At 48.3% G+C, this 10283-nt stretch overlaps 1 protein-coding gene across 1 annotated transcript; it reads left to right on the top strand.

Annotated features, from left to right (window-relative positions):
* Nucleotides 1-491: 491 nt before the first annotated feature.
* LOC145360946 (zona pellucida sperm-binding protein 3-like) lies at nt 492-5837 on the top strand. Its single transcript, XM_080216450.1, has 9 exons — nt 492-904; nt 4256-4366; nt 4454-4557; nt 4649-4826; nt 4914-5040; nt 5121-5209; nt 5294-5415; nt 5488-5622; nt 5701-5837. Exons 1-9 carry the CDS (start codon nt 492-494, stop codon nt 5835-5837), a joined length of 1416 nt encoding a protein of 471 aa, XP_080072576.1.
* The last annotated feature ends 4446 nt before the right edge of the window (nt 5838-10283 follow it).

Below are 10283 nucleotides of genomic sequence, written 5' to 3'. Positions count from 1 at the left end.
CTGATTAAGGTTAACGGGTCGCTGACGGTGCCCCTTCGCTTCGGGAGAGGGGTACGGCAGGGCTGCCCCTTGTCCGGCCAACTCTATTCCGTGTGCGTGGAGCCCTTCCTGCGCCTCGCTGAGGTGCCTTATAGACCCCGAGAATCACATTTTGATTTGACTCGTTTTAAGTTTCCTTTGTTTCTGTTCGGGCCGTTCCCCCTCCTTTTGGGGAGCCGCCCCCTTTTTCTTTGTCCGAATGTAATTTAAGTTTGTTTGCTTGGATCAACCCACCCAAAAGAACGACTGGGATTCGAATGGAAATGTCAACTTTGCTGCATTTGGAAATAAAATTTTGGCTCTGTAAAAAAAAAATTAAAAAATACAGTCTATATCATTGGGAAAAAACAACCTGATTGGTTAAAAAAAGCCCTGGGGGGTGTGTGTGTGTAAATTGCTGTCAGCTGAGTGTGGGCTGTGTGTATAAAAGGTGTTACTTGGTGCCTGAAGGGATGCTTGAGTTGTTTGTTATGATGGGGGATTTTGGAGTGAGGGGTTCCTTCCCAGTGCTGGTGTTAGTTGGAGCTGCTTGTTGCTCTGATACGTGGCAACAGTTTCCATGGGGAATAGTCAAAGCCACCCCGAGGCCTCAGACACTCCCTCCTCCTGGGCCTCCCTTTGATTCCCATTTCCCTGTGTCTGAGGGTCAAGGTGTGTCTCCAGTGCAGAGTGTGAGGGTGCAGTGTGGAGAGGACAAGCTGCTGCTCAGGGTCCAGCTGGATTTATTTGGAACCAGGCACCTGGTTAAAGCTGCTGATCTGACCCTGGGGACAGCAGGTTGTCGGCCAACCAGGATCTACTCTCAGAACCACACTGTCCGCTTTGACTATGGGCTCCATGAGTGTGGCAGCAGATTGCAGGGAATGTGAATCCTCAAACTCTGCCTCTGAGCTGGGGCTGGAGGCTGTTCCCCACTCTTCACTCCAACACTTGGTCAGATCTCATTGATATTGAGGAGATAGCTGTCTCCTGCTTTCTAAAGGCCAAACTAGCTTTCTATTCAGGATTTGACTTTCACTGGTCTGAGTCTCTCCAACCCCATTGTTCTGGAAGCTTCTCTTTGCTTCCTCCCAGCTTTTCCTATTTTGAGGATTTTTCAGTTTGATTTCCCCCTCATTCAGATCAACTCAACTGAGGGTTGAGTTTCAGTCCAGTTGAATAGAAATGGGTTGAATGTGAATGAAATGGGAGTTGAGATGGATTGGACTAAAGAGGAACTCCACACTTCCCAGTTTCCCAGTCATTGGAATAAAAGGCTCCCTGATTCCAAACTGTGCTATTTCCCTGCTCCCAATTCCTGAGAACTTGTAGCTCCTTTTCCTGTGAACTGAAGCTTTTGTTGAATCCCTTCCCTGTTAATTCTGGTCTTGTGCTAATGATCTCTCCTTGCAGCAAGGGCTGAGGTTGCATAGCAACACTGCTAACCAGATGATGCCCTTCAGCCTGTTCCCCAGTCATTATGATCAGGACTGAGCTTCCCACAGCCTCCATGTTCCTGTCTTTACAACATGATTCCCTCAATGGCCAGAAAGAAATGCCTCTGTCCTGAATAAACCTCAGTGAGTGACCATTCCCGGCTCTCTGGGACTGGAGAGAATTCCACAGACAGACAGAGTTGTAGTGGAAGGGTCCTTTTCTAGCTGGAGGTCTGTCACCAGTGGTGTGCTGCAGGGCTCAGTACTGGGACCTCTTCTCTTTGTAATATATATAAATGACTTGGAAGGGGGTGTACGTGGTGTGATCAGCAAGTTTGCAGATGACCCCAAGATGGCAGGATTGGTGGATAGTGAGGGAGTGTCAGGTGACACAGCAGGATATAGATAGGCTGGTATATTGGGCAGATAGATGGCAGATGGGATTCAATCCTGACAAATGAGGTGATGCATTTTGGAAGGAATAGTGTAGGGAGGAGTTACATGATAAAAGGTAGACCAATTCAGAGTATAGAAATGCAGAGGGACCTGGGAGTGCAAGTGCACAAGTCTCTGAAGGCGGTAAGCCAGGCGGAGAAGGTTGTGAAGGAAGCTTATGGAATGCTAGCCTTTGTAGAGCGGGGTATAGAGTATAAGCGCTGGTGTCTGATGCTACAGTTGTACAGAATGTTGGTTAGACCGCATTTGGAGTACTGTGTCCAGTTCTGGTCACCTTTCCACCAGAAGGACCTGGAGAGAGTGCAGAGGAGGTTTACCAGGATGCTGCCTGGTATGGAAGGACTGGTTATGAGGAAAGATTGGGTAAACTGGGGCTCTTCTCCTTAGAAAGATGGAGATTAAGGGGGGGATCTGATAGAGGTGTATAAAATAATGAAGGGTATAGATAGAGTCAACAGTGGCAGGCTTTTTCCTAGACTGGAGACAAATATCAGAAGGGGTCACGATCTAAGGGTGAGGGGGGGAGAAGTATAATTTGGATACTAGAGGGAGGTTCTTCACACAGGGTCATGGGGGTATGGAATGCACTACAAAGTAAGGTGGTGGAGGCAGGCACGCTGGATTTGTTTAAGATTTACTTAGATAGGCACATGAGTGAAACAGGGATGGAGGGTTATAAGGAGACGGTTTTAAAAAGGGTCAGAGCCTCGGGACGATACTGGAAATGTAATACTACATGTTAATGTTTCGTCTCTTTTAATTCACAGGTGTGTCGGTCCACCTTGTTGTCAAACGAGGGGCATGCACACGGTGGGTCGTGCGTGGGCTGCTCTTGGATGTTTCGAGAGTGGTCTAGTACTTTGTGTTGATGTGTGTGCTTAAACCTGGACCAGCAGATGGGCACCACAACAGCTCAGTGACTATCACTGCTCGCTGTGCAGATACATGGATTTGGGCCGGTGTCTGTGGGAGTTTGCACATTCTGGTTGCGTGGGTTTCCTCCGGGTGCTCCGGTTTCCTCCCACACCCCAATGATGTGCTGTTAGGCTGATTGGTGTAACAAATTGTCCCTACACTATTCTCCCCTGAATCTGGTTACAATAGGGGTACCATTCACATACACACGGGGCAGGGTAGGTGTAGGAAAATGCTTTAAGATGGCAGTATGGGCTCGTTGGGCCGAAGGGCCTGTTTCCCGTGCCGGGTTGTTCTTTGTTCTTTGTTCTTCGATTCATTCGCTGCCGGATGGAGAAATTCCTGACCACGTTAATCCTAAATGACTGACCCCTGTCCTGAGATGACTCTCTCCTCTTCTCTTTCCCCCCTCCCCTGTAAGAAGTCTGACAACACCAGGTTTAAGTCCAACCAATTTATTTGTTAGTAAACTCAAGCTTTTGAGGTTTGCCCCTTCATCAGGTGAATGGAGAGTTCTGGCCTCAGACAGAGCATATAAAGCACAGACAGTTTACAGATTACTGATTAGAATGTGAATCCTTACAACTAACCTGCTGTTCAAGTCTCAAAGAGGCTGACAATGTGAGTGGAAAGAGCATTAAGCCCAGGTTAAAGAGATGTGCAATGTCTCCAGACAGGACAGTGAACCCAGGCAAGTCATGGGGGTGAGATAGTGCGGCATGAACCCAAGATCCCGGTTGACGCTGTCCTCGTGTGCGGAACTTGGCTATCAGTCTCTGCTCAGCGACTCTGCGCTGTTGTGTTATGAAGGCTGCTTTGGAGAACGCTTAACCAAAGGTCAGAGGCCAAATGCCCGTGTCCGCTGAAGTGTTTGCCAAAAGGAAGGCAACAGTCTTGCCTGGTGATTGTTGAGCGATGTTCATTCGTCCGTTGTCGTAGTGTCTGCATGATCTCCCCAATGTACCATGCTTCAGGACATCCTTTCCTACAGTGTATCAGATAGACAATGTTGGCTGAGTTGCAAGAGTATTTTCCGTGGACCTGGTGGATGGTATTCTCACGATGTCATCCATGTCGATGATCCGGCATGTCTTGCAGAGGTTGCTGTGACAGGGTTGTGTGGTATTGTGGTCACTGTTCTCCTGAAGGCTGGGTAGTTTGTGAACAATAGCCTGTTTGTAACCTGGTGTTGTCAGACTTCTTACTGTGTTTACCCCAGTCCAATGCTGGCATCTCCATCATGATGACTCCCCCCACAACAGACTCTTGCCAGCCTGGGGAGGAGGGGGGCACAGCCTCTTCACACTGACCCTGTCAATCCCCCCCCTGAAGAATTGTTCTAATGGGATGAGTTCATTGTTAACCCCAGTGTAGAACATTCTCATTTCACATCAGTTCTTCATTCCTTAAGCTGCTGTCTTTCAGATGAGTGGAGATTTCCTGATCTACAGCACCCACCTGAGCCACAGCCCAGAGTATCGTGGATCTGTTATTGTGAGAACCAACGGAGCTGTCGTTCCCATTGAGTGTCGTTATTTGAGGTGAGAATCTTTCCTCGATGGTCAATAAGATCTCCAGCTGCTAGTGACCTCTGACCTTGTCCTAAAATGGCTCCACTGTCTTTCCAGGAAGGGCAATGTGAGCAGTGACCCCATCAAACCCACCTGGATCCCATTCAGCTCCACCAGGTCTGGAGAAGGGCATCTGTCATTCTCACTGCGCCTGATGAATGGTATGTGATGGGTGGATAGTGAGTGATTTCCTGTCCTCACTCACTAGGAGTTATACCCACTGTCTCCAACCCTTGTCCTCTTGTCCTTCAGGTGACTGGCTTACAGAGCGCGCTTCGACTGTCTACTACCTGGGTGAGCTCATTCACATTGAGGCCTCTGTTTCAATGAGCAACCACATGTCTCTGAAGCTCTACATTGACCGCTGTGTAGCTACATTGAGGCCAGGCCAGGACTCCAGGCCCAGTTACAGCATCATTGACTCCAATGGGTAAGGAGCTCTCCGCTTTCTCCAGCTCCTCCCATCTCAATGGCTTCTCTGGATTCACTTCATGTCTCTTTTCCCATCTTTCTTCAGTTGCCTCCTGGACAGCAAAGCTGAGGATTCCTTTTCAACCTTTGTGTTGCCAGGAGAGGAGCGGGAGCCGGACAAGCTCCGCTTTGACCTGGATGCCTTCCGTTTCTTTGGGGATGAGCGTTCCTTGGTAAGTGGAAGCTGATCATTGGGCTCTCCATGTTGGGAGGGAGTCACTCAATAAGCACTTGTGTTGAATGTGTCCCTCAGATTTTCATCACCTGTCACCTGAGAGTTGTCCCAGTGGATCGGAGAGATTCCAGGAACAAAGCTTGTACTTGGCAGAAGATGCAGAATGTGTGAGTTCCCCCTCTCTCTCCCTCAGGAATGTGTTTGTGTGGAGAAATGATGCACAACCTGGTTGACTGATTTCTCTTGTTTAGCTGGACCCCATTGGAGGAATCGAGCTTTGACATTTGTGCCTGTTGCCATGTGGGGAACTGTGGGACCACAAGGGATTTGGGATTTGGATCCAGAGGAAGGAGAGATCTTGTAGCTGAAGCTGGTAGGACATTGATCCTCTAGATGTGGGAGCTCCCCCCTTTCCCCTCTCTAACTGGAATGGTTGATATTGCAGAGAGTGAAGCTGGATTGAAGTGGGAGGCTGAGGCCTCACTTGGACCCCTGCTCATTCTGGATACTGATGGGACCAAGCTGGCAACAGCCTCCCTGAATGAGGCTGAGGGAAGGATGGAGGAGAGGTCTCCAGGGGGTGAGTTGGCTGTCTGCTGGTTTCCATTTCCCCCTCAGTGTTAGCTTCACTAACCATTGGTTTCTCATTGCTTTGTAGGTGTGGAGTCTGAGGTGGTCCTGATTGTGAGCCTGACTGTGACAGCTGTCTCTCTGATCTCTGCTTCATTGATCACCTTGTTCCTGTACAGGAAACACAAACAAACTCTGTTCAACCAGTCATCAAATGATCAATAAATCACTGACTCCTTGTTTCTAGTGTCTGGGAGCTGATTGGTCAATGCATCCTCCATCTTAGTTCAATGGCTCCATGGGACTGATGGCTGGGCTGAGCCAATCCCAGCACAGAACTGGGCCTGCTGAGTGATTGGTTTACTGAGGGTTGAGAGAGAAACACTAACTCTCTGGATTTGATGGGCTGCTGCTGGTTTTCTGTCTGTTTCAGAGCCCAGTGTAGGGGAGGGGGTGTGATCAGGTCTGGGGGTGTCCATGTGGAGCTGAGGGTGCTTCATCTCTCCCCTGGTGATCACACCCTGGAGAGGGGCAGATCACTAAACCAGTTGTCCTCCCTGGCTGCTGAACTCTGTTCACTCAGGGATGCAGAGATGAGGAATTGACCTGGGAGGATCTTCTGCTGATCAAGCTGGCTGAGTCCTATTGGGTAGAACTGCTGGACTGTCTGTGACATGAGGGAGAAAGCGACCTCTCCACATCCTCCCCAATCTCCCTGCCACAGATACATCTGCCCATTACAGCTTTGGTTCAAGTGTCCATCCACAATCCCTTCACAGGGCCCATTGCTGGCTGACATTAGCACTCTGCTAAATTGAGATGATTACAAATCTAGCAATTGTTCTGGTGTGGGAGCACTATCTGCATGGCACTCAGTGGAAGCAGCCTGCAGGATGACACTAAGCAATCTCCCAAATCAATGGATCAGGTAAACGCCCTGCATTCTGACGATGAAATCAGTCAGATATAAAGCACAACAGGCCCTTCAGCTCAACTTGCAAATGGGACTAGTTCAGTTCAGGAAACCTGATAGTATCCATGGATCAGTGTTTGTCCCATATCCCTCTAAACCTTCCCCATCCATATACCTGTCACCTGCCTTTGAAATGTTGTAATTGTACCCATCTGCTGGAAAGTTCTGGAACAGTATTCCCTCTACTGTGAATAGCAAGTAAAGTAACAAATTAATGGAGATCACTTGATTCCTGTTGATGGAGACGGGGCCTGTCCTCCACTACACTGCAAGTTGATGACTCTCTCCTCAGTTTTACTGACATTGAGAGACTGTCGTCGCACCAATGTTCTTTCCAGTGCACTCATGGTTTGAGCTCTAACCCAGTACAGCAGGGCCATCAGCAAATTTCAGAATGGAATCAGTTCAGGGGGTGGAGGAGAGAAATTTTGTCACAGCTCGGTATGAGTATAGAAACCCTACAATGCAGAAGGAATCCATTCAAAAAAAAAATTACAGCATAGGAACAGGACCTTTGGCTCTCCAATCCTGCACCAAACATGCTGCCCGACTGAACTAAACCCCCGACCCTTCTGGGAACTGTATCCCTTTATTCCCATCCTATGTATTTGTCAAGACACCCCACAAAAGTCACTACAATATCGACATCCACTATTTCCCCCAGCAACAAGTTCCAGGCACCCACTAGTACCGTTGTACCGTTGTTTAAGAAGGGTCAGAGGGATAACCCAGGGAATTATAGGCCGGTGAGCTTGACTTCAGTTATAGGCAAGCTAATGGAGAGGATCCTCAAGGATAGGATGTATGAACATCTGGAGCGCTGCAATCTGATCAGGGATACGCAGCATGGCTTCGTTACAGGGAGGTCATGCCTTACGAATCTAGTGGAATTTTTTGAAGAGGTGACAAAAACGGTTGACGAAGGACAAGCCGTTGATGTTGTCTATATGGATTTCAGTAAGGCGTTTGACAAGGTCCCTCATGGTAGGCTGATAGAAAAGGTGAAGGCTCATGGGATACAAGGCCAGGTATGTAGATGGGTGGAGAACTGGCTTGGGAGGAGGAGACAGCGAGTAGTAGTGGAAGGCTCCTTTTCCAATTGGAGGCCTGTCACCAGTGGTGTGCCGCAGGGCTCGGTACTTGGACCTCTTCTATTTGTGGTATATATTAATGACTTGGAAGAGGGGGTAGGTGGTGTGATCAGCAAATTTGCTGATGACACCAAGATGGTTGGATTGGCGGGTACTGAGGAGCAGTGCCTGGCAATGCAACAGGACATAGACAGGCTGGTAGATTGGGCAGATAGATGGCAAATGGAATTTAATCCGGAGAAATGCAAGGTGATGCACTTTGGCCGGAATAATGTGGAGGGGAGTTATACGATAAAAGGTAGAACTATCCGGAGTATAGATACGCAGAGAGACCTGGGGGTGCAAGTGCATAAGTCCCTGAAGGTGTCGGTACAGGTGCAGAATGTGATGAGGAAAGCGTATGGTATGTTAGCCTTCATAGGAAGAGGTATAGAATATAAGAGTAGGAGTCTGATGTTGCAGTTGTATAGAACGTTGGTTAGGCCTCACTTGGAGTACTGCGTCCAGTTCTGGTCGCTGTACTACCGGAAGGATGTAGAGATCCTGGAGAGAGTGCAGAGGAGATTTACCAGGATGTTGCCTGGTATGGAAGGGCTGTCTTACGAGGAAAGATTGGATGAACTTGGGCTGTTTTCCCTTGAGAGACGTCGGCTGAGGGGGGATCTAATAGAGGTTTATAAGATTATGAAGGGGATAGATAGAGTAAATGGTGGTAAGCTTTTTCCGCTACAAGAAATGGATAGAACGAGGGGTCACGGGCTTAGGGTGAGGGGGGCTAGGTATAAGACAAATATTAGAGGGCAGTTTTTCACGCAAAGGGTAGTGGGGGTGTGGAATGCACTGCCGAGTAAGGTGGTGGAAGCAGGCACGCTAGGGTTGTTTAAGAGTCACTTAGACAGCCATATGAGCGGGCTACATATAGGGGGATATAGTAGGCCTTACTGAACATTGTAGGCTTGGGAATACGTTTTGCCTCAGGAATGTTAGTCTTTGCCTGTTTAATAATGAATTTTTTTGTCTCCACAGGCATTTAAGTCCAGCAAGGGGCATGCAGGCGGCAGGTTGTAGTGGGCTGCTCTTGGATGTTGCTTCGGGAGTTGCCTATTGCTTCATGTCGTTAGTGTGCTTAAACTGGACCATCTCGAGGGCAACATGACAGCTCAGAGACTATCTCTGTTGCTGTGCGGACACATGGATTTGGGCCTGTGTCTGTGGGAGTTTGCACGTTCTCCCCGTGGTTGCGTGGGTTTCCTCCGGGTGCTCCGGTTTCCTCCCACATCCCCCAAAGATGTGCTTTTAGGCTGATTGATTGGGTACTAAAATTGTCCCTATATTGGACTCCCTGATCCTCGCACGTTAGGCATAGACTAAAATCATGAATAGGTCACTGAGATAGTAGGACGGCGGCGCGGGCTCGTTGGGCCGAAGGGCCTGTTTCCCGTGCTGTGTTGTTCTTTGTTCTTTGTACTACTCTAAAAAAAAAATGTGCCTTGTACATCTCCTTTAAACCTTGCCCCTTAACCCTGTGTCCCCGAGTAACTGACCCTTCCACCCCAGGAAAAAGCTTCTGACTATCCACTCTGACCATGTCTCAATCTTGTGGACTTCAATCAGGTTTCCCATCAACCCCTGTCATACTAGGAGAACTACCCAGTTTATCCAACTACCCAAATCCTGGGAAATCTTTTCTGAATCCTCTCCAAAGCCTCCACATCCTTCTGTTAGTCTGGCGACCAGAATTCAACACTATATTCCAAGTTCAGCCAAACTAAGGTTCTAAAAAGCTGCAACATAATCATGTTTTCCTCTTTCATTCACAGGTTTTAAGTCGGTCCACCTCGTGCCCAATGAGGGGCAAACACGCAATGGGTCGTACTGGGGCTGCTCTTGGTTGTTTGAGATTGGCCTAGTCCTTCATGTCGTTAGTGTGTGCCTAAATGAGACAAGGTACTGGGCAAGACGACAGCTCAGTGACTACCACTGATTGCTGTGCAGACACATGGATTTGGGCCGGTGTCTGTGGGAGTTTGCGCATTCTCCCCGTGCTTGCGTGGGTTTTCTCCGGGTGCTCCGGTTTCCTCCCACACCCCAAAGATGTGCTGTTAGGCTGATTGGCAGGAATAAATTGTCCCTAAATCAGATTCCCTCAATCTGGATGGCCATAAAACATTAGATAGGGGTCATGGGTAGAGAGGGGGACTGGTGGTGTTGAGATGGCGGCGCGGGCTCGTTGGGCCGAAGGGCCTGTTTCCCGGGCTGATTTTGTTCTTTGTTCTTTGTGTGTGGGTGACTCTCAAATGTGCTCTGAAATGGGGGGCAGTTTGGGATGGACAATAAATGCTGGTTGCAGCCAGCAACACCCACATCACATAAATGAATAAAAAATATACAACAAGAGAAAGAACAAGCAGATTATTTGATCCAGGTGGAAAGTTGTTTATTTATCATATTTTATTAACATATTAAAGGTTGGAATGATTTATCCAGTTTCTCGCATGAAGTCAAATTGCTGCATATTTGTTGAAGCTAACAATGAAATAGCAATCGATTACGGGATGTTTTGCTCTTTGTTTCTATTCCCGGAGCCAGCTGGGCATGTTTTAATTT

The sequence above is a fragment of the Carcharhinus amblyrhynchos genome, chromosome 33 (genome assembly GCF_965287045.1).
Source record: "Carcharhinus amblyrhynchos chromosome 33, sCarAmb.v2.hapA, whole genome shotgun sequence".
In the NCBI taxonomy this organism is placed as follows: Eukaryota; Metazoa; Chordata; class Chondrichthyes; order Carcharhiniformes; family Carcharhinidae; genus Carcharhinus; species Carcharhinus amblyrhynchos.
The sequence above is the reverse complement of the archived record's forward strand: the minus strand, read 5'-3'. Positions and strand labels throughout refer to the sequence as shown.

Bases quoted from the DNA above. Each gene is read 5' to 3' on its own strand.
- LOC145360946 (XM_080216450.1), top strand. From the start codon at position 492: ATGCTTGAGTTGTTTGTTATGATGGGGGATTTTGGAGTGAGGGGTTCC. The intron at 4,367-4,453 runs GTGAGAATCTTT...CTGTCTTTCCAG, and splicing joins ATTGAGTGTCGTTATTTGAG to GAAGGGCAATGTGAGCAGTG. The intron at 5,416-5,487 runs GTAGGACATTGA...TTGATATTGCAG, and splicing joins AGATCTTGTAGCTGAAGCTG to AGAGTGAAGCTGGATTGAAG.